The 23,451-nt window shown below is 38.2% G+C and overlaps 1 protein-coding gene across 6 annotated transcripts in view; it reads left to right on the forward strand.

Moving 5' to 3' along the window:
- The window catches only part of LOC145489634 (putative tRNA (uracil-O(2)-)-methyltransferase), a 157,989-nt gene that overhangs the window by 32,790 nt on the left and 101,748 nt on the right, over positions 1–23,451 (forward strand). For all 6 annotated transcript variants that reach the window (XM_081468647.1, XM_081468649.1, XM_081468648.1 and 3 more), the window contains 3 exons: positions 12,899–13,139; positions 22,464–22,532; positions 23,283–23,390. In XM_081468647.1, coding sequence (XP_081324773.1) covers positions 12,899–13,139; positions 22,464–22,532; positions 23,283–23,390 — 418 coding nt within the window. The remainder of the gene's footprint in view (positions 1–12,898; positions 13,140–22,463; positions 22,533–23,282; positions 23,391–23,451) is intronic.

Consider the following 23,451-nt stretch of genomic DNA (forward strand, 5'->3'; position numbering starts at 1 on the left):
ATCAGGTTTTGACGGATTCCATAGGGTAATTTTAGTTGCTTGAGGATTTCAATATAACATGTTCTTATGTATGTTTATTTCAAGAGAGATTATTAACCATGTTCAGGTTGACAACCAATATTAGTCAAGGTACTGCATGAAATTTAGGCTAAGACATATGATCAGATGCTGCTGAAATTCCGGTAGAAAAAATTGTGGGTATGATAAGTAGAAATGACAAGTGTATGCAATCTGCAGCAAAAAAAGTTCTGCAAGAAAAGGGAGCAACTGGTGTTACAAAACTGAGTGTACATTCACTGCCATGTAGGAATCTTTTCTGGTATGCATCAACTTCGTACATGATCCCGAACAGATGGAGATCGAGGTGTGATAAGATAAGCACATGGTGAGCTCTGAACTTATATTATGCTTGGATAGAAAATCGAAAGATCTGTAATTCTTTGAAAGAGAAAAGCGGAAATCTAAGTTACAATTTTGTCCTGGTATGCATAATAATAAGCTATAATCAGACTTTGTCCATTTCACTCCCTTCTTTTTCAAAAGTTGTCGACATAAACAAAATTGAGGAAAGCGCCTGATCTTGGAATTAAAAAGAAAATTGACTCTGCAAACTCACCTTGCATCAAATAAATACTTCCAACTTGTCTGCAAGAAAAAAACAACAACGAAAATGTAACTTAACATCTGTCCTTGTATGCATCAACTTGTGATGTGTACATATCAAGAGATCGCGACAAGATAAGCACATGGTGAACTAAACTTATGTTTGGACATGAAACGATACAGATCACGAAAATCGAAAGCGTCCAGATTTGTAAAACTTTCACATACTGCATTAAAAACGAAAGCGGGAGTTGGAAAAGTCAAGCACGAGCTTCTTCACCTCGTAGTACAAGTAAATCAAGGCAAAACATTACCACTAACCTTTCTCACTGGAATTCAAGCCAAAAGACGACGGTACGGTATGACATCCTCGTGCTTTCCTGGCGCAATGCCGCAGAGAACTCTAGTTAAAAGTGGCGCAGTGCACTCTGGTTAAATGCAATGCATTGTGGTAAAAAGTGATGAATTCGAGAATTCGTCGCCCCTCATATATTTCCCTTAAATCCTGATTATGTTGCTGCTCGCTCCCTACGGTCGCTCCGCAGCAACAACAATAATTTCCAGGTCAAATGCATATCATTCTTTGTTAAGACTCTGTCTCTCTCCTTATCCTCTGGCTCTTACATGTATCTCACGCTCTCATGGGTAAAACAGGTAATAAATTCACATTGTGGGTTCACCCTTCTCTTCACAATGTCTCCTAATTTATGGCACATTAATGTTTACTACATGTTATTTTTAGAACTACTCAAATCGGTACCCAGGGACTTTATGTAGCATGATATTTTTATTTCTCATATAATAAACCAAAGACCTTCATTGGTATAAAAAAACCTCCCTTTCTTTAAAGGTCTGTCACAACTGAAAATATTTCACGTCAAAAAAAGGTGCAACACTGCGACAACGGTCCAGAGTGACATAACAACACTAACGGACTTGCGTAAGCTGACTACTTGTTGTCAAATACAGCCTGCGTTGCAGGTGCAAATGGGGAAGGGGTACGGATCAGGTGGCAAAAAAAGTGAGGAAGAAAGGGAAGAAACAGCACCCTATCCTGATAAAGAAGCGTGTTTCCAATAAGCAGCCCAGTTTAATTTCCTTAACCTGGAAAATTCAAAAAAGCAAAAAGAACGCTATGCACACACAAATATGCAGTGTGGACCTATTTTTTAACTCAAGTCGCCTTTATATACACAAGTAGGTTAGTCCCAACTTCCCCTCCACCCTGGCACAGGCTGGTCACATGTCTCCCAGAATCTGGGCATAACAATTAAATTATTGAAGGGAGGGGTGGCCAAGTATGAATTTTGTCTATACTGATCATAAGCCTATGGGAGTTTGGGATGTGTACCAAATATGGTTTTTATGTTACCATTTGCCATGTACAGTCTTAAGATCTTTGTAAATGTATTTGCTTTTCTGTATGTAAAGGCAAATTCTAAGGAAATCTGTGAAGAAAATTAATATTGTTTCCTTTTTTCAGAAAAATACTGATGTCAGCATTTTTGTTGAGATTCAAAGCAAATTATCTCGAAAAAAATGGGTGGCTACCCCCATTTTTCTTTGTGGATTCCAATAGCACTTGCAAAGATCTACTTTTTCTGCATGATCCTAATCTGGTGCAAAAACCTTTGTAGTTAGCAGGCACCGTCCTCAATAATAATTATATTTGATCATCACTACTGCACCAGTTGAATGCAAACTCAATCTTCAATAGCAGCATGCACATGCAACCTTCCCTTGTGGCAGTGCATGACTTTTGCAGACTGCAGACTATGTATTTTTTGATATTCCCATTTCCATTAACGAGAGCTAACTGTAAACAGGTTAACCTGAGCACTATTCAGGCTAACCTGATGAGTGATACTCAGGCCAACCAGAGTGCTATTTAAGCCTAATTGTAGTCTACAGTCTGCGAATGCCATACCTGCTCTTGGAGTCCCTCCTTCCAGCATGCAAAGCAACCTAATGTCAGGTTTAGCAGTGTTGGAAGCTAAAATTTGATTTTGACTCTCAAAATCCACTTCCCTAAAGTAATTTTCACATGTCCAGAAATATGTCTCCCCACCCTCCAAAAATCTCCACAATGATTCACAAATAATGCATTTTTTGGTATCTTGTAAACATGAAGGACCACCCTAGAATCAAAACATTTTGGAGTAGTCAACTTGTTGGCACCTGGAAGACTGATGTCTTAAAAGATTTGTAGACAATTTTTTTTTGTTTATATGTCAAACTAGCTAGCTAGTTGAGGGCAAATGAACAAATTCCACTTGACTTGTAGCTTTCAAGACTTGTAGCTTGGAAGCTCACGTTTAAAGGTCTTGAAAAATAAGACAATTCATTTTATTTCAAAATGCTTCATATGTTGAATATTCAGAATGTTCGCTGTAAATATTGTTGATTATTTCATATTATTATATGGCTTTGGCTTGTGGCCGATATAACGTGCGCTCTGATTGGCTAAGAGCGAGATCTGAACGGTCATTATGCAGCGGTAATGCCCATGGGCCGATTACGGATTATGCAAATTAGGAAGAGCCCGGCTCTGAAAATTCAAGCGCATAGAAACGACGAGAGCCAATTTAAAACAGTAAGAGAAAGTAAGTAGCTAAAAGTTTAGAGATTTTTCCTTAATAAAATTTATATAGAAGTCGTTTTTGACTTACCAGCCGGTAACCTTGGCGGGCACTAGTGAAAAACAATCAAAGTTTGACGAGTCTTGAGTAAAGGTAAAATCGCTAAGTGAAAAACACCATTGGCAGATCTGTCATGCATCCTGCGCAGAACACAACGAAGAAACTTATAAGATATCATCTAATAGTCACAACAATTACAGAAATATTAAAGTCTGTCACAGTTCTCATCAAATATGTTCCTTCGCTTTACACAAGCAACGGTAAATCAGCTTCCAGGATCATCAGATCTAAACAAGTGGGTGGTTTCTGTCGGTAGCAGTGTTTCTAATAACTGCAGGAAGTTTTAGACATTCACAAGGCTTGAAAGTTCATCCATAAATCCCAGAATGAAGAAGGCGAAGATATGGTGTCGAAAGCGAATGCGAAGATCGAGTTATTCTGAGCAGTGCATTGTGAAGCATTAGTATTTTGTTTCACCGAAAGATTGTTGGTTTCGACTATTTTGAAGCACTTTCTGTCTTTCCATGTGCGTTGACGTTTCGGCACAAAGTCGGAAAAACTCCCCCATCAACTTGTGGCACCACGATACTAAAACACCTTTTTAAGGCTGTGACAATCACTTTTCCTGTAAAGAAGTGTGTATTTTTATGGAATACGTAATACAGGGATGAAGTTCACTGACTGTGTAGTTTTGTCCTGGGTTTGAGACGATGAATGAATCGGTAAATGCGCGCATCACTGGATGTAAACTGACGACTTCCACTCAAATAATTTTTTTCTTTTCTTTAATTCATGGGCCATATAATAAACAACTTAATAACCTCAACCGTTCGGTCATTGCGGGAAAATCTCAAACCTTGGCCTACTGTATTGACCTCGCCATCACTCAGTCAATACGGCAAGGCCTCAGTTTGAGATTTTCCAGTAACGACCTCACTCTTGGTTATTAAATAGTTAGTGATGTAGTTATTAAGTAAACATAGACTTACTTGATAGCATAGAGTATTTTTCTTTTTGTAGTTTCTTTGTTTGGAGATACTAGCACTCCCATGCTACACTGAAATTCGAATGGAAATAAAGTTTTTGCGACATCCGTTTCTTAGCAGGCAAACGTCCTTGTTCATCTCGTGTGCCCACTCACTAATTACTGTTGACTCAACTAGACACCAGCAGTGTTACTTCATACACATGAAACCATTATGTAACTTATCATTGGGGGAAGGCCATATAGTTTATTTCATTTTGTCTAGTTTTGAAACACTATTATTGGCAAATTATTTGGGCACCCCAGAAGATAAAAAATAGGTCCGCAATGCGTACTTGGGGTCTTATGCTTTGTTTTAATCCTTTCGGTTGGAATGCTGTTTTCAAATGTCAGTATCTGGGTGTGGAATTGCTACAAGTGAGAAGATAGACAAGTCGTTACAATTTTTAAGTGGGAAATTTATACCAGAATACTGTGTGTTTACTTACTTTATCCTCTAATAATAATTATTTATTTGGCTCTTAGTCGTAATGGGACATAACATGCATAACAACAATCTCTCAATTTAGCCCTATTTTGTGCATTGTCTCATGTGAGTTTTAACTCCCTGAACTCGGCACTATTTGCACATGTCAAGTGAACTTGTACATGTCAAGAGGTTTTCCTGCTATAATGACTAAGCCTGATTAGATACATAACAACATCAACAACTGAGTACTGCGGGGTTGTCAGTTGTTTTTTGAGTAGCAGGTTCCATCCAAAATGTAGGTGGCGAAGGTTTGTGTCAAAAACGTGCCGCAAAGTGGCTTGGCAAGACGTGTACTGTGCATCGTTTGGGGAGAGTATGGGAGAGGGTTGCCTCCTCCCAATGGGAAGATGTTTGAAATGTAATTCTCTGAGATGCAATGTGGGGCCGCATTGTGTAAAAAAAAATTACCATCTTTATTAATTTATCATTGTGTACATTTGTTGATGATTTTCCCACTCTTAATTGTTGTTATTCTCTGATCCAGTGTTCATATAAATGTTATGGCAAAAAGGTTAGGGAGGATTGACTCACTCAAACAAATAGCTCTAAAAACAAACAAGTAGAAGATTTCAATAATAAGTGGAAATATTTCATTTAAGTTTCACCTGCCTTACTATTGGTTTTTTTCCTTGATGTTTTCTATTTCTTCTTCACTTCTTTTTATTTGATACCATGCATATCACACTTGCCTCAGTACTCTGCACATTGTATACCTAAATTGGGTGCCTGTTAGCCCATTGACTACTGTGCTGGCCATAACCGGCCATGACGAGCCTTGGCCTTTCTTCCACTTCTGATGTCATCACCTTTGACCAAAATTGGCATTACCTACATGTATGCTCAGCTTCTGCAGGAGGAAAAGATCTTTCCAGTGATACCCAGATCAGAGTGATTGGCCCAATGGAGCCTGAGATATGCACAAAAATGCTCAAAAAGTTGAGTGAAAAACTCAGAGCAAAATTTGCTGCCACTACACATGGCTACTCCATGGCAAAAATTGCCCGTCTCGATGATGCTTTCTCAGAATGTTTTAAACTGGAAGCAAGCCCAGTAGAAAGGTCAATCACTGCAACAAAAAGAAAAGAAAGGGAGAAAAAGGAAAGACGAAAAAAAAATCGAAAAGCCTAAAGATGTAGTTCACTTTCTCGTCCAAAAACTCAAAATTTTGATTTCTGTGCATGCCCAAGCAAAAATGTCGTAAAACGCAATGCTAGTGGAAAGAAAGGCATGTTGTCAGATTGCAAATGCCTTTTGAGTAGATCGGAGCTAATTTAGCCTTTATCCAGCCTGAAAATCTCCAAAATGTCCAAAAAATGTGTTTTTGGCAAAAAGCTCTAGGAGTCAATGGGTTAATGACAGGCTTTACTTGAACAATGCTGTAATGATCTTTAACTGTATTAATAAACTCTTCCCTGACTACTTAATCTACATTCACAAATTCACACTGGAAATACTAAACAACTCAGTCAACTGAAAATTTCAAGGTGCCGTCAAGCCACTGGACAGCAGTCTTTCACCTACCGCGGTGCTAGGCTCTGGAATAATCTAAGAGACTATGTTATATCTTCAGACTCTGTCAAAGTTTTTAGGAAAAGAACTGTTTACCTACTTTTTTCTGATTAATCTATGAATTTGTAAAAAGTAAAATTAATCCAATTCATTGTATTTCACTAAGTTTTTAATGCATATTTATTACCTTACTTACTTGGTTATTTTTTAGTTATTTTTCTATGATAGTTGTGTAGTCTTGTAACTGAAAAACCCTTGTAGGGAGTTGCAATAAAGTGTGCATGCAGTGCCATATCTAATGGAGGGGGCCCGAGGAGCCCTACCCCCCTTATTTTGGGTGAAAAAAAAAAATAGCACGAGGAAATGCCAGAAGGGCAAGCAAAAAAACCTGGGCCAGCTTCCCCCTTTCCCTTCCTTAGCTCAAGGTCTGAATCTGCTACTGGTATGTATGTATGTATTGTGTCTCTACTGTATTGTATTTGTATTTTGTCCATAAGGAGGCAATAAAAAAACATTTTCATCTCTTTCTTCATGGAGTTATTTCATAAAGTGTACTGTTATACAATTGTCTTTTTAAAACTTAAAAACCCAGTGAGAATAAGGGCCTGTTTACAAGGAGAGAGGGTTAATTACCCTAGCACTCACACATTTCCTCTTGTTTTCTTCTTTGTGTTTACAAGGCAGCCAAGGTTACTCGGGTAGGTGGGTTACCCTGTCTGCATGCTAGGGTTACACTGGCAGACAGGTTATGTTTTCCCTTGTAAACACTCCAGGTAAGGTTAACCCGCCTGACCCGTCTGACACGGGCCTCAGAAGCAATGTTTTGTCTAGCCGATAAATTTGGTGTTGAAATGTTCGATATTGTGGTGCTTTCTTGGCTTTATCTCACATAAAATTATTTGAAAAAAAGGTTATTTCAAGTTTCCCTCATATTTTAACCTCATGTTCGGAATTTTAGGCTTCTTTCAATAGCAAACGTATTTGTCTATATGACATGCACACGTTGTCTGATAACCATCTCGTCGGGACTTTGCTTCTAATAAATTAAATATTCTTTCTCTCATTATGGTAGCACTTAACTAGAAAAATAAACAATACAGTCCTATTTATTGCAGTGCCATTTGAACAGAACGAAAACTCACCTTTTGCCGGACTATTTCAAAATACTTTATTCTGTGTTTTGTTCTCTTCAGAAAATGATGCGCTGAGATGAAGAACATTTTACGGCTAATTAACTCAGTTTCTATTCATGTCACACAATTTTTTCAGCAAATACTTTATTCCCTCCGAGCCAATTTGGGTTCAAACAAATTAATAACTGGACAATTTTATTTCCATATTATTTCTCCAATATTGTGCTCAGGACTAACCTACTAACATTCGCAGTAGGTGCTGCAGGTTTTGAGAATGTGCCAGTCACAGGCTTATTTTGACAACTTGGCTTGCGTGAGCAAACATTTCCCATATCACCGAGGAAACTCATTCCATCACCTAACTGAAATAACAAAGAACAACGAAGGCAGACATAAAAAATTTTCGACATGAAATCATAAACAGCACAACAGAGCAATTTTGAAACAGAAATAGCTTACGTTGAACAATTACAACTAATTGCGAGGGAAATCTCTTCTAAATTTTCACAAAATAGGTGAAATGGCTGCAATTACACAACAACAACGTTACGCCAGAAGCAATGGCCGACGAAACAACTCAAAAATACTAGTACCCAATCTGCCTGCCAGACTATTTATACTCCCAAGAGGTCTGTCACATGTCATCTCATCCTCAATGTGACTGACTGACATACTGACTGACTGACAATCCAGATCTGCCTCTCACTTAGGGGACTGTATGCATGAAATGCACGGATAAGACCCCAAAAAGGTTAAAAAAAAGCACTGGTAAGTCCTCGTTCAGAGATAATCTTAGCAAAATGGAAAATAAAAAGGAGCGTTATTAAATGATTTCCCAAAAATGAAAATCGCACTCGCCAAAGGGGTGAGTGATCGATGATTTGTACTTGCCCGACATTTTTTACACTCACACTGGCAAGTGGGCGAACTCTAATTTCCAGCACTGTTCAGTGACATTCTACTGTTAGTAGTACCACTGTGAAAAATTGGTTGCACATTAGAAAAGAAAGTTAGTTGTGAAATCTACTATAACAAGAAGATCTTTTAGATCTTATAACCGCGCTTTTAAAATTTAACTGTTTTGTTAATACTACAGTCACAACGCAGTGCACATTCCAAAGCAGTCCTTGATGATTCATTGATTACTGTAAACACATCACTTGATCAACACAAACTGTGTTATAACTTATTGCACCATCACTCTTAGCCTTTGTGTTATCTATGATGATGTAATGGTCATAATCTGGAAGTTCGCTTGGGATATGCCCATGAATGATACTACAGGAAACAAGTGTCATGCTTTTAATAACACTTTTAATAAACAGCTTTCCTCCTGAAAAGTCAAAATTTAATTTGTTTCTGCTTTGAAGTAATCACACTAGTCACTCAATCAGAGGGTTTTCACTATCCACGGCTAATTTTATTTCCCCTAGCACTGACTTAAATGTTGCAAGTTCTGGCAAGATCTTGTTTACCCCAGCAAATATTTAATTTTTCTTCAAATCTCTTAACTCGCTGCAATGAAACAGCCAAAGAATTCGATGTCGAGGAAAAGGTGGTTGTTATTCATCGTGGTAGATGCAATAATAAAGTGTATTATTGTTTGTCATACGATGTAGTCACTTTAGATGTAGATCCCGACGTTTCGACTGCTTACTGCTAGTCTTCTTCAGGTGATAAGGTCAACTGATTGCACGGTGTCATTTATATCACAAAGGTCAGCTGTGATTGGTGCAAAGAATTCGCTTCATTTGCTGAAACCCACAAGAAATACTCGCAAAATTGGAAATAAATTAATGACTGTCACTTCTGGTGAAATAAACTTGCAAAGTAAACACGATCTTATTTGTCATGTAGCGAAAATGAAAGCTGTAATGTCAGCGCATTCCATGGCTGATGTAATACCCTTTTTAGCATTTTTAGCGTATTTATTATTTCCCTTCGAATCCAATGTTTCGATAAAACCAAAAGAAAATATATTTTACACACAAATCAAGAAAACAATATCCATAACATTGTCCTTGTATTAATGTTTCAACAGCTCTTGGTGAATATACATCACAGGTTGCGTGATTCAATATTTGGCCAAGAGAAAGTTTGGGTCTGGTCACCGACAAAAAAAAAAAAAAAAAAACCACGGGTAGAACATGAACCACGCTTGGCCCATGGTCATGCGGTTAACTAGTCACATTCAGATTTTCATCAGATCCTACCCACAAGTAGACTTTGTTTGTTTCACTCATAAAACAACAGGAAGAGATTAAGGAAAGAGAAGAGTTAACACCAGAGTTTATAAACTTGTTTAAAAAATTTGTCTTTTCTGAAAAGATGAAAGAGGGTGGCAAAGGATTTTTGCATGACGCATGATTGCCCCAAAATTAGCGGCGTGACGCGTGATCGAGACCAAATTAGCGGTGTGACATGGGACAGGACATCATAATGTGATGCAGGATTTGCTATTTTACAAGCACATGACACTTGATTTACCAGTTAGATTTCTGTGACAAGTAAACGTTCATACCATTCATTCAAAGTAGATAGTAAGCAGAATCTTACTGAAAAGATCAATAAATTGTGGTAGATGTGACATCATTTTCTGGTCTTTTTCTTCCTTTTCTTGCCCTCTGAGTGATTCCTTTGATCTTCATTTGCTTGTTATTATAGATCCAAACAATTGTGCCACAATAGGAATAAGTCAATTGAAAAAAGTTAAATTTTGCATTAGGACTATGAGCTTCACTGTTTTTGTCCATTGTGTCAACCGATCATTTTTGGCAGTGCATCAGACCATATTTGAATTCCGCTATTGTATGAAAGGTCTGAAAGAATGTCGTCTTAAACAGCTGAAACGATAAGAGATGTTAGAGTTTGGTGTCATTTTATGCTGCTGGAGAAGACAGTTGTGTAAGCAATGAGAGACTACTCAAGGAAAAAGTTTGTGTACTAGTTGCTGTACAGAGGAGGATTTGCAGGGGTAAAGCTTTGACACAAATATTGCCTGTATTTCAAAGAGTGGCAATGGTGGTGTAGATATCTCTTTAATTCGCATACAAGATCTCTGCCAACTTAGCCTGTGAGCAGGCTCCCAATTGTGTTACAGGGGAAGGAAAAACAAAACGGGTGAGTGGAGATAGCCGAGAGTGGTCTGAAGAGAGAAAAATCTCATTCCACTAGGCTCACTTTGCTCGCCCTAATATATTTCGCACTCATCGTGAGCTTGTGCACAGACCATGCCAACTCTCCCAGATTATCCAGGAGCCTCCTGGATACAGACTGAATATCCCAATCCCCCATGCAAATAATTGTCAATTTGATCAATAACGATTTCTTAAAACATAAGCAGGTGAATATTAAAGTTAAAAGCCGATGTTTCGGCATCATTGTGACACCATTAATTCTCAAGGCAAAGTGAATAAATAATTTGATTTCTACACAGTCTCTACAAATTAGCATATTAATAACAAAGGATCACACATTCTTCAAGGGAGACATTCCTTTCCAAGTGGAAAGGAATGCCTCGCTTCCTTTCATCGGTGTTGAACTGTTAAACTTAGCTCCCAGAATCAAGACTAAGGTCTACGTAAAGCCAACTAATACAGGCTTCTTACTCCACTACGAGAGCCACATGGATAATCGGTACAAGCACAGGCTAGTTACCACCACGTTAGATCGAGCTTACCGCATATCTTCTGACTGGTCGTACTTCTCACAAGAATGCGATCGACTTGAAACCGTATTCTTAGAGCTTAAGTACCCGACGCACTTATATAATTTGGCTGTCATGCAATTCGTAGATTCCAAGGTAGCAGACCAGCAGCACATTCCATCAACCAAAATGACCACACCCACCATCCAAGTTATCATACCATTTAAAGATCAGGCCTCTGCTAATGCAGTGAAGAAACGTCTCACAGACCTCAGCTCAAATATCAACACCACAATTCAGCCTGTGTTCATCAGCAGAAAACTCAACAAAGTCCTTTAAGTCTGACAAGTCAAGCCAGCCACTGTTAACCAACAATGCCTAGTTTATAAATTTCAATGTAACATGTGTGATGCAGGATATATTGGTTACACTCGTGGTCACCTCCACAATTGCATTGTTAGACACAAACAAAAATCGTTGTCAATTTGTAAACATTATTTGAGTGAACATATTTGTAACTCGAACATACCTCCTTGTCTTTCAGGACAATTTCACGTGCTTACTAAATGTTTTAACAAATTTGATTACCTACACTGTAATTAAGGAGATGTTTTTTATAAGAAGACTTAAACCATCCCTAAACATGCAAACAGACTCGATTTGCGCAAAGATATTTACTTGAAGAACTTGTGATCCTTTGTTATTATGCTAATTTGTAGAGTCTGTATAGAAATCAAATCTTTGGTGATGGACAAAACACCAAAACACTGTGGAGCTTCTTAACATACCACTCATCTGAAATAGTATTTTTCAGGGGTAGTCCATTTTAGGGTAGTCCATTAGGGTAGTCCATTAGGGTAGTCCATGGACTAGGGGTCAGTGTTTTGTCCATCACCCAAATCTTCACATTATTTATTCACTTTGCCTTGAGACTGGTGTCACGATGACACCAAAACATCGGCTTTTAACTTAAATAATTGTCATTTTTAGGGGAAAATGTTTGGAATATTTGCTGATGCAATTCTGTGGTTGAATCGGCAGAGCTCTCCTTTCAACGACACTTTTAGGGTCGAGAAAGTAGAATTGGCAATGTACTTACTTCTTTTTACGTGACACATATTGGTGAAAACAATTCTCCATGATACATGATTTGATAGAAAAATTCAGTGTGATGCGTGATTGGTACCCCCCCCCCCCCCCCCCCCCTTTGCCACCCTCATGAAAATACTGAATGGTAAGCTATCAACCCAGCTGGCAAAGACCTCATCTCCACCTTTCTGGGATGATTACTGTAACTAATTTAATTTAATTGCATGGCCCGTGAGTCAGAGAGATTTTCAAAAACTGTATATGCCATGAGACTATTAGAATTATAATCTCACAGCTGCTTAATAAGTTGTGTACATAACTACGATGATCATTCATGTCTTTACATCTTTTTCCGCAATTCAAATGACATTGTTCTTTAATGCTTTAATTGGATACTCCTGAAACATTTAAAGCTATACTAAGAGGTTTAAAGTTGAACTTAAATCTATATATACAAATTATAACAAAATCAAAATTAAATTCAGTAGCATTCTTTAACATCTACGGGTATTATTGTAATGAACTCACGTGACCAGCTCCCAGTTTGCTTGATAGCTTAGTTGGTAGAACATTGCACCAGTATTTCAGAGGTCATGAGTTTGAAACCCATTCAAGCCTGATTTTTTTTTTTTTTTTCACGCTGTAATTTCTAAGCTGTTTAAGTTGTGTAGTACATAACTGTGATGCTCATTCATGTCTTTTACGTAATATGATCATCCAATAATGCTGGGACCAACATTCAACATGCTTTCTCTTTATTTTAAGAGTTGTATTACAACTAAAGGACAGTGCAACAGTGACATCTACTGAAAGTGAGAGGGATGGCATTTTATGTCCTACAGTTCAATGGCTGCAAGCTCACTTACTTCCTAAACTGTGTAAGTGGGCAGAGGAGATTCAAACTAATGACCAAGATAGAAAAGGATCTCTGAGACTAGTTCCTTTGGATCAGTACACACTGCTTTATCATAGACTGAAGCAAGATTATGGAGAAAAGCTTGTGAAGGTAAAAAACTGCACTGTTGTTTGATTCTGTTTTCAATTGGTACTTGGATTTACTGCCTGGGGGCTACTCCCTTATTAATTTTGTACAATTAAGGTCTCCATGGCATTAAAGGGAATCGTAGATCTTGAGGCATTTTGGTCTGAAATAAGGTATCTACAGTGACTCAATTTGGTTTGAAATAGGATAATGTTTTGGCTTCTCAGGTGGAAGTTGGTATGTTGTTTTTATGAAGCTAAATTTTTGCCCCATCAAAATTGTGGAATTTGAATCCCTTCTCAATTGTTTTTTTCCAAATAGAGGCCTTAGGGTATCAATTTTAGGTTCCTAGGTCTGAAATAGGATACTGAAAATCTCTTTGGGTTGGAGAATTGTGCTACACTGTACACACCCTCACCAAAACCTTTTGAGACTACCATTGCGTGGGGATTTCTGCAACTGTCTTTATGAAAAGAAATCAAAGGCTCTCTAAGCGAACTCATAATACAGTAAAACCTGTATTAAGCAGACCCCATATTAAATGGACACCGCATAAATTAGCATGTATTTCTGTATCATGTGACTTATTGTTATGTAATCAGACCTTGTGGTCTTTGCTCGCCGCCATTATTAAATGTTACGTTGTTGTTGCTGTTGTTTTTTTTTACATTTTTATTTCCATTCAGGCTTACATCAATAATATTTGTGGAAAAAAACAAAGGCTAGAAATTAATAAATGGCTTTTAAGTTTACATCAGTATCTTACGTTATACTACAAGTGACAAAAAAGAAAAGTACACAAGAAAAAAAAACAGCAAGAACAAAGGACACAAAAAATAAATGAATGAATGACTTCATAAGTACAGAGAGCGAACAATCTAAATTATTTCTTTCAATTGGTTACTATATTACATATTTAATCTATCAACATATTGATTTGATATCTGGCCAGGGCTGAATATCCATTTTTTTCAAAATAATCCTTCTTACATGTATTTGTCTTGCGTTCAGTTTCGTATTTTTTTTTTCTATTTTGTTTTGATAACCTTTAATTTTAGGATGTATTTGGTTTCTTCTGCAGTCCCACAAAAATAGCTTTCCAACAACAATAAAGTAATTTAGTAATTTTGTTGAAGGGCATTGCTTAGACATTATACTAAATATAACATTCTGCAATGAAAGATGAACCTGTTGATTTGATAAAAGGCACCAATAAGATTCAAAATTGTTCCAAATCGCCTTGAGTAAGTGCATTGGTAAAGGATATTGTACAAAGTTTCTGGTTCGGCCTCACAAAAAGTACAAACATCGTCTGTTCTGTAACCAATTTTGAATAATTTTTTATTTGTGTAGAGTATGTTGTTAAGCACTTTATACTGGAAAGCCTTAACATAAGATTTGAGCACAACAGAATGAGGTAACAGAAAAACGTCTCTCAAATGATCATCCCAAAGGTTAAAATCACTTTTCCATTTATGGATAATGTTAGGAGGCTGTGCCTTTTCCGTGGTTAAATCTTTAAGACTAGCATGGCTGAAACGAATATTTAATGGAAATGATGGGACATGGAAGAGGTACTGAGAACACCAATTAAAACCCGTAGGAGGTCTTTTCTTTATAAATTGTAATTACAATGTTAATGACTACACAATTTCTTCCCAATTTTATCGTGAACTCTTGTTGTGGTGGGCACAGTTCTGTGGAACGTTTGCTTCAGAAAGCAATTGGCAAAGAATCATTTGGAATAAGAGGCTCCAAGTAGCCTATACTCATGTGCACGAGGTCACAAGTCGTATAAAATAGATACGCAAGGCGTGCATAGTCAGACGAGCAATTTGAAAACGTTTACCAGCTGACAACTAGAAATAATATGGGAGAAATGTGCAAAAAGTGCATTACAGATCTAAGATATAGATAATTAATATGCAGGAGAGAAGATAAGTACTGTGATGCAATATTCCATCTTTATTACAAGGATATCATCAGGCGAATAACAAAGCAAGCTGAGTCGAAAACCTATAGATAGAGAATTAACAAACGGTCAGAATTGCGAATTGGATGAAATATCTTTTTTTCATAGCAATTCTGAACTAAATCTCTTTAGGGAAGGTACGTTTTTAATTGGGGGGGGGGGGTGGGCCGGGGCCTCGGAGGGGAGGGTCATTAGTAAACTTTTTACAAATTGGGGAGGGTCAAACCTGTTTTATTCGCAACCGACAGGTTTTTTTTTTGGCAAGGAAAAAATTACTCCATGTCACTTAGTTGACTCTTATTTTTTAAGAAACACACGAAGTACATAGAAATCTAAAAATTGTATATACAAGCAAAGCTACTAGTCGAGATTAATCTAAATTGTTTACAGGTGTCGAAATATTACATCAAAAAGCTATCTCATCCCAACTAACATAATTGTCTCTCTCGACCCGTGCCCACTTTCGTCCATATTTTGGCGGCAGCAATGTTTCCGCGTGGGCTTCTGGTATTAAATCAGTCTCCGGTGACGATTTGTTACTTAAACTACTCGGGCTTGACCTGACAACTCAATCTACTACATCACTTTGGGAGTCAGTTTCAACCTCGGAAAGTAATGAGGTCACTTGTTGCTGTACATTTCTTAGCGGGGGCTGCCGAGGTTGTTGACACGCCATTGAATCGTACAGCAAGCTGCCAACGTGCGCTTTGATCATTGCAACCTTTTCAGCTTTCTTACCTTTGAAGGTGATCTTGTGATGGGAAAAGTACAAGGATAGCTCGTCCACCTTCAAGGATGACAGCTTATCGGCGCTGTACAGTCCAACCCAGTTAATATCATTGTAGTCCCGTTTCAGCCGTTCCTTTTGCTCCCTTTTAGTCTCCTCTTTCTTCTTCTCCTTGCGCATTTTTTATCTGGGCAAGGTGCTCAACATACTCTGCCACAAGCTTTTCGGGGACAATGTATTTATCTGAAATCTTTCTAATAGCGTCACTGTTCCCACTGGCTAGTTTACTTTCCTCATACAATCGCTTAATCTGAGCTCGAGGCTGGAAGTCGTCTGGCTCACGGCCATTGGTGGGGGTTGCACTCCAAGAGACATAATGGAAGTTTGGTAGTTTGCTATAGTCGGGATATGGTCGTCGAGTTGGAAGTGGAGCACTAGTAGTCTCATCCTTGTCACAAAATTTACATAGTTGGCCATTTCTCTCGTGACACGACATTCGCCTGTACTCCATATAAAGCTCTTCTTTTCTCACAATGGAGGCTCTCAAATTGTTCTAGCTTGGAAAAATACCCATGACCCGGAACAGAACTCTTTTGATTGTTGGTGACTCCAAGATACTCTTTCAAGTACTAACGGTTGTAGAAAAATTGATTTTCTGGTCGGTCAACCAAAAATGCTGAAATATACCCCCTTGGTGCTGGGGAGTTGTCAATTCGAAGACACACTTCCTCAGCAACAACCCACGCATTTTTTTCCATGACTTTACTGCTGTGCGCTTCTAGCTCTGACGTTAAAAGAGACTTAACTTCCTCTTCAGAAAGTCCATGTAAAGTGTCGTATATCTGCCATTTAAGACTGCCTCCATCACACAGAGCATCCCCTATACATGCATTGAGCCGCTCTGCTTCATTCTGTCCCAAGTCTTCTCTTGCCTAGTGAATTCTCAAGACCTTTTCATTGCCATGCATTCTTGCTTTCTCTAGAATTCGTATTCTGGACTCTGCACTGGACACGCCCACTACTGGACCAGCATCAGTTAGCTCTAGTAGGCGTGGATACCCAGGTGGCAGTCTGAGGCAGGCGATTCTTCTCAAGACCTCATCACACTGATTGAGTACGGGATTCAGTACCCTCTGCAACTGTTCACCAGTTACATGTTTCATATCCGTTTCTGCCTTACTGATACAATCTAGGAGGCAATTAACAACATTGACTGTGTTTTCTCCAATCTCCCTCTCTGAGCCTTCCTTTCAGGGGGGAGGGTCAGATGTTTTTGTGTAGGTATTTGTGAAGGGTCATGCATTAATCCATTCTGGGAAGTGGAAGGGCACAGCTTTTTTCGCAAAAAATTTCTAAAATACCCCGACCCACCCCCCCCCCAATTAAAAATGTACCTTCCCTTAGGCATTTTTTGTTCAAGTGTTAGACTTGTTTATGTTGGTTGTTAGGAATATATTCCAGTACTGGGCCATTCTAACAAATATCAACTTTGCCTTATCTTTATTATATTTGTAATTTGATTTTAAAGTAGACTTGAAACTTGATAAAATAACAGTACTCCTCAGTAGGCACCTGGTGCTTTTTGTAAGTTATATCATGCAATGCCATATTTCTGAGAATTAAAAAATATATATATATATCCTTACACACGTTGCTAAAAATGTAATAGGTTTCAATAATTGATACAAAATACAAGGTGTACTAGACTAACCAAGAACCAGACAAAGAAAAAGGAAAAAACTTGAACACACAAGTGTTTTATTACCTGACATTGTTAGTCACATTTTTCTTGACTCAATCCCGATAGGAAATCGAGCAATTTCAGTTTTTAATGGACACAAACCTTGTACCAGAATAACTTTAAGTTTATTACAGTCCTTTTTTGCATTTTCTAAAAGCTAAAGATATAAACAGTTATCTGAAATAACACCAAAAACACTTTCTCATGGGAACTCGAGCAAGTAAATTTCAAAGTTCAGAGAAATTGTCAGGTATAACACAGGTAAAATTTCATCATCAGTTTCATTTCACCAGTACTTTTAAGTGTTTCATATGTTACTTCTGAGTCAATGTTTATTTTCTACATTTGGTGTTGTTAGAAATGATTTCTTTTGAGAAGATATTTAAAAGGATCGCACTGAAGTTTCCAATACAATGAAAATAATCTCACTAAAAAGTTTTAGTCCACTTGTTACTCGAACTTTTGGTGGATTCCTTCTTAACACCTAAGCTAGTATATAACTACAATTAACTGAACTGAACAACTTTAATCTGGATTTGATAATGGCGACAAGATAACACCAAAACATCAATTTGTAGCATTTATTTTTCTTTTAAAATGATTTCTTTGTAACTGAGTATCTTTCGGGATTTGAGGGACAAAAGAAACTTGACAATTTTGTCCTGAAATCCTCGGGGACATGCCAGAATATTGATATATCGAACATGGCCTATTACTTGCCCGTTTTGTTGAACACGTCCATTTATACGAACAGGAAGCATTTTTTTGACCAAAAGATTAAGTATACAGAGCACGTTCTTAGTAAATGATTCTTCGTAATATGTCCTTGAATTTCCGAAACCCTAATAAATTTGAGACTTGTCATATTGTCAGATGGCGATCGACAAACAATGGCTTACCTCTCCAGAAACACTTTCTTGCTGTTCATGCATGCTCACATGCCAGTTCAGAATCTTAACAACAAAGTAAAGTACTGATAGGTGATCCTGCTCTATGTCCTTACGTTGATCCTAACATGGTGTCACTTAGCGGGATTTAGACCATTTTATCAAGCCGGATTACTTCCCAGCTTGGAAGTTTTCAAGTCCAATGCTTCGTCCGTTAGTGGTAAGCTCACTGAAGACTATAGTTTGCGTTCAAGTTTGCATTTAGATCATTGCACTTTGCATTGCAAGTATCATGGCTGCAGTCAGTACTTCTGCGAAAATTCCCTTGCTGTTGAATCTTTCCGACTTTTTGCATCAAGGAGAAAATTGGAAATTGTTTCGTTGTGAATGGAAGTTGTACAAGCTAGCAGCTGGCATTCACAAGAAAACACAGGAAGTGCGAGTGGCTTTGTTGTTAAATGTGATCAGCAAAGAAGGAATGAAACCTTTCAATGGGAAGATTCGTCAGACACTCTAAAAATTGATAGGGTTTTGGAAAAGTTCAAGGAGCATTGTGTTCCTGTATGTAATGAAACTTATGAAAGATACATTTTCTTCAAACGTGAGCAATTGTCAAATGAATTGCTTGATAGTTACATGTTAACTGCATTGATGAAGCTCCCAGAGTCATGTGAGTTTGGTGCGCTTTGTGAGTCGCTCGTTCATAACCAGCTAATTCTTGGTGTAAACAATGACAGAGTTCGTGAAAAGCTTCTTGGAGAGCGAGGCCTTGACCTAGATAAAGCCATCAAAACTATCAAGGCAAGTCAAGTTTCTCCCTTGCGAGCGACAGGATCTCAGAAGAATTTTCAGCTAACGAAGATATTGATGCAGTGGGGCAAAAGTCAAAACCCAAGCACGAGAAAAGGTCGTGTCGCAAACCTCCCAGCAAGGACCCTCCCAAGATTAAAGAGTGTTTGTTTTGTGGTGGTACAGATGCACTGGAAAGGACGTTGTGGCCAGCTTCAGGTCTGAAAATTAATGTAAGAAGTGTGGCAAAGAAGGCCATTTTGCAGTCAAGTGTCAAAGCAAGTCTGAAGATGCAAAAGTTCATAATTATTATGGTTGAACAAGAAGTCTTTTACGTTCATAGTGTTAGTGGTAAAGATCAAGCTCTTGTTTCGCTCATTTTGAATGGTTCAGCATCAGTAACATTTCAAATTGACACTGGTTCCCCTGCAAATATCTTACCACTGCAGAATTACATAAGGGCAAAAAAAGATTACAGTGAAGCTAACATTGTTCCTATGGAGATCACACTGCTTATGCATGATCACTCAAAGCAAAAGGCTCTTGCTTCTGCAAGGCTGAAAGTGGAACATAAAGGTAACAAGCGTGAACTTAACTTTGTTATTGCTGATCAAGAAGTTACACCTTTGCTTGGTTTGAAGTCATCACAAGTCATGGGTCTGGCAAAGATTATGGTGCCTGGTGTTGATACCCCTGTCAATAATGTGGTTACAGCTCTAACGATAGAGTCAGCAGTTTCTGAGAATGTCACAAAGGATCCTGTATTAAGCCCTTTAGCTGATGTCTTTCAAGGTGTTGGCTGTTTACCTGGGGAATAGAGTGTTCACTTTCACAATTGATGCATCTCTCAGTGGTCTTGGCACCTCCTTACTTCAGGAGGGTCAGCCAGTTGCATTTGCCTCAAGAGCTCTAACTCCAGCAGCAAGTTGCTATGCTCAGATTAAGAAGGAACTTCTCTCTGTTGCTTTTGCTTGTGAGACGTTTGATATGTACCTGTATGGTCGAGATGTGGTGCATGTTCAAACAGATCATCAGCCTCTTGAAGCTATATTTAAGAAGGACCTTGGCTCTGCCCCACAGTCTCCAGAGGATGTTGCTGCACTTACAGCAAGGCTGTCATTAAGTTTTAATTCACCTGTAGCCTTGATCTTCACACCTGTAGCAAACTTGTTACTTTATGGGTGAATTGAATCAACTACAGGCCACTTCACCCATAACATCAAGGGGCCATCAAACATACTCAGCCGTAAACAGGTGTTACGGGTTACAGCCCTTATTGACAGCCCTGTACAGCATTACAACCTCAATATAAAGTACCAAAAAGGAAGCTTGATGGTTGTGTCTGATCCTCTGCCCTGAGCCTATCTTGACAGAACCTCCCACAAAGACCAAGTATTGCAATGAGCTAGAGGAGATAGTACTTGTTGTAGAAATTCACACCAATAACAATTTGCGTTACAATTTGTGACTACCATGAAGAAAAAAAATTGACCTAACTTCTGACGCGGATGTGAAGCAATCCGCATAATAAATCACTTCATAAACATTTAAGTGTCATGATATTTACATGTAGCGTTGCTGTGCAGATTGGCCATGGGAATAATATAAATTGAGAAACAAATGTTATAAATAGAACTGAAAACTTGTTCAAAATCCCAACTGGTTGGAGGCTGACCTCTTGGTTATTTAAAAGACATGCTGGTTTCCAGACCACCAAACAAACCTATCTAGTGGCAGGGAGCTGGAAGATCTGAACCTGGGGCCTCCGGGTTACCAATCCAACAACCTAACCACTAGGCCAAGATGCTGCCTCAGAAAAGAGAGAAACAAGAAATATTATATGGAGTGGATTTCTCTAAGCACTCCGCCATGCGAGAAGCAAGAGAGCAAACGTGTGCTAAGAGGTCAGACATGATGACGATGCTGACGACGATGACGATGACGACGACAACGACAACGACGACAATAAGAGTGATAAGAGTGATAAAAGTGAAAACTACTGTAATTGCGTCTAATGTCAAATTTAAAATCAATTTCCCCCGACAGATATTTTAGCATCATAAGACAGCTATGGAAGTGTCGTCTCTTTGAGAGGGTCTTTAGGTCGAAATGATCTAGTGCCTTGGTTGATGAACTTCTTGGTGGTAAATTAAGCAGGACCTTGGCTGCCTTGTTTTGGAGAACTTACAGCTCATACCCATAAGCGTGTTGTTATTTTTGTCACCCCACACTGTGACACCATAGTCAAACGGTGGGATGATTAAGCAATTGTATAGTCACTGTGTTAGCTTAGCATGTAAAGGTAAAAGATGTCGTATTCTCTTTATCATTCCAATCCTTTTATTGATCTTTGTACTGATAGTATCAATGTGCTCAGACCAAGACACAGTTTGGTTTATAACCACTCCCACTCGTCAGACCTATCAATAGCAGTGGAGTTTATGTTTATAATTAGAGAAATGTCATTAACCAGTTTAAGCTTCTGTGAATTACCAAAAATAGTTCCAGGGATGAACAGTCTTCAGAATAATAATTGTTATGTGTTTATCAATATGTTTTCAATTTGGATCTTCCTGTAAAACCTTTCATTGTTTGGCACAATTTTCCAAAATTTAGACAACTTTGGAGGTGATTATGCAAAGAATATTTCGGAAGAAAACTCTCCTTCACTCACTTTCCTGACTTGCTTCATTCGACTCAAAAAGTGAACAATGCGCGCAGATGTGCGTCAAATTTTCCAGCCTTTTCATACCATCACATCATTTAGATCTAACTGAAAATAATGTCCACAATTATCCAGTCAATTGAAGAATTTAATTATATTACCAACCCAAAATCCCATACAGTTGCATGCACGATTATTTGATAGTTTGTAATCTAGTGTCCAAATTAGAAGTAATTTGGGCAGTGCCGTATGTAACATTATGGTAGGACTACATGCTTGTCCAATCTGGAAATAGATGAATCCAAAAACTTTCTTTAATAGCTGAATTGGACTGCTGTCAGAGACATTTTTTGACTTGTCCATTACTGGACAGAACATAGTCCTATTACTGTTTACATGTACTAAAGAAACAGTAATTATTCCATTCGTCTCTGTTGGATATGAGGTGATTATAAAAAACTCAGGGCTACATGCCTCCTTTAGTTTTGTTATTTATCACCTTTCATCCAACGTTAAAAGGATTGTCACAATTTATAATCCGTCCTACTGTTTGCATAACTTATGTAGATTTGGCCTGAACGAACGGATCCACAGAAGTTTGTGTATGAAGATATTGCTATAGCTTCATATCTGCTGGTGAGTACTGAGCAAACTTTGAATGCTAGAAAGCTAGGACTTCATGTGCAGAGGGGAGGGAGACTACTGATCAGGTATTGTCACACATGGAATGTGTATTTTTCCAGACCCTTCGGTAGAGTGGTACATTGCCTAATTAACAGCCAAGGTGTTTTTTTACATTAAAATCCTCCTACTTCATAGATATGTGACTATCCATAGAATACTCTGGACAAGTGTGATAACTTGCTCACACTTGAATGGGAATGCTCCTAGGCAACCTGATTGTGAAGAGGTACCTCCTGCACCTAGGATCTCTATCAGGGCAGCGAGTGGCAGACAGAACCTCTTCAGACTTGCTTCTCCTCTCTTTGAACTTAGTCATAGAATTATCAACAACCCATATATAAACAGCTGTATATATACAGAACCAATGGAGAACACTGTGTGGCTCATCTGGCCCTGGAGGCCTTAAATGATTGATTTCAGCATGTTGTGTCATATTTGCATGCTGTAGAGTGTATGTAGAGTAATGGCGACCATGTTTGGAGACTGATGGAATCTAAATAAGGAACCATCGCATATGTTGATTCACTAGATGCTTTTTAGCTTTAAAAGGCTGTTTTACCCCAGCTATCCACTGGGCTCTCCATGTCTGAGGGTTAATTGTATTCTGGTTTTATGTAATTTATCAATTTTAGTTGACATATTTGAACACATGTTTAACTAATTTCATTTTATTTGAATTAAAACTTGTGTGATTTACAACAGATTGTATGGAAGGAGGAACGAAATGCAAAAGATCTAAAGCAGAAACAGAGTTTTGTTGATCTTGGATGTGGAAATGGATTGCTTGTTCACATACTCAGTGAAGAGGGGGTAACTATTGATATCACTGTCAGGGTTTTTAGTGGAAGCCTGCAGCCGGCTGTAAAGAAGA

Source organism: Orbicella franksi, chromosome 6, assembly GCF_964199315.1.
Source record: "Orbicella franksi chromosome 6, jaOrbFran1.1, whole genome shotgun sequence".
In the NCBI taxonomy this organism is placed as follows: domain Eukaryota; kingdom Metazoa; phylum Cnidaria; class Anthozoa; order Scleractinia; family Merulinidae; genus Orbicella; species Orbicella franksi.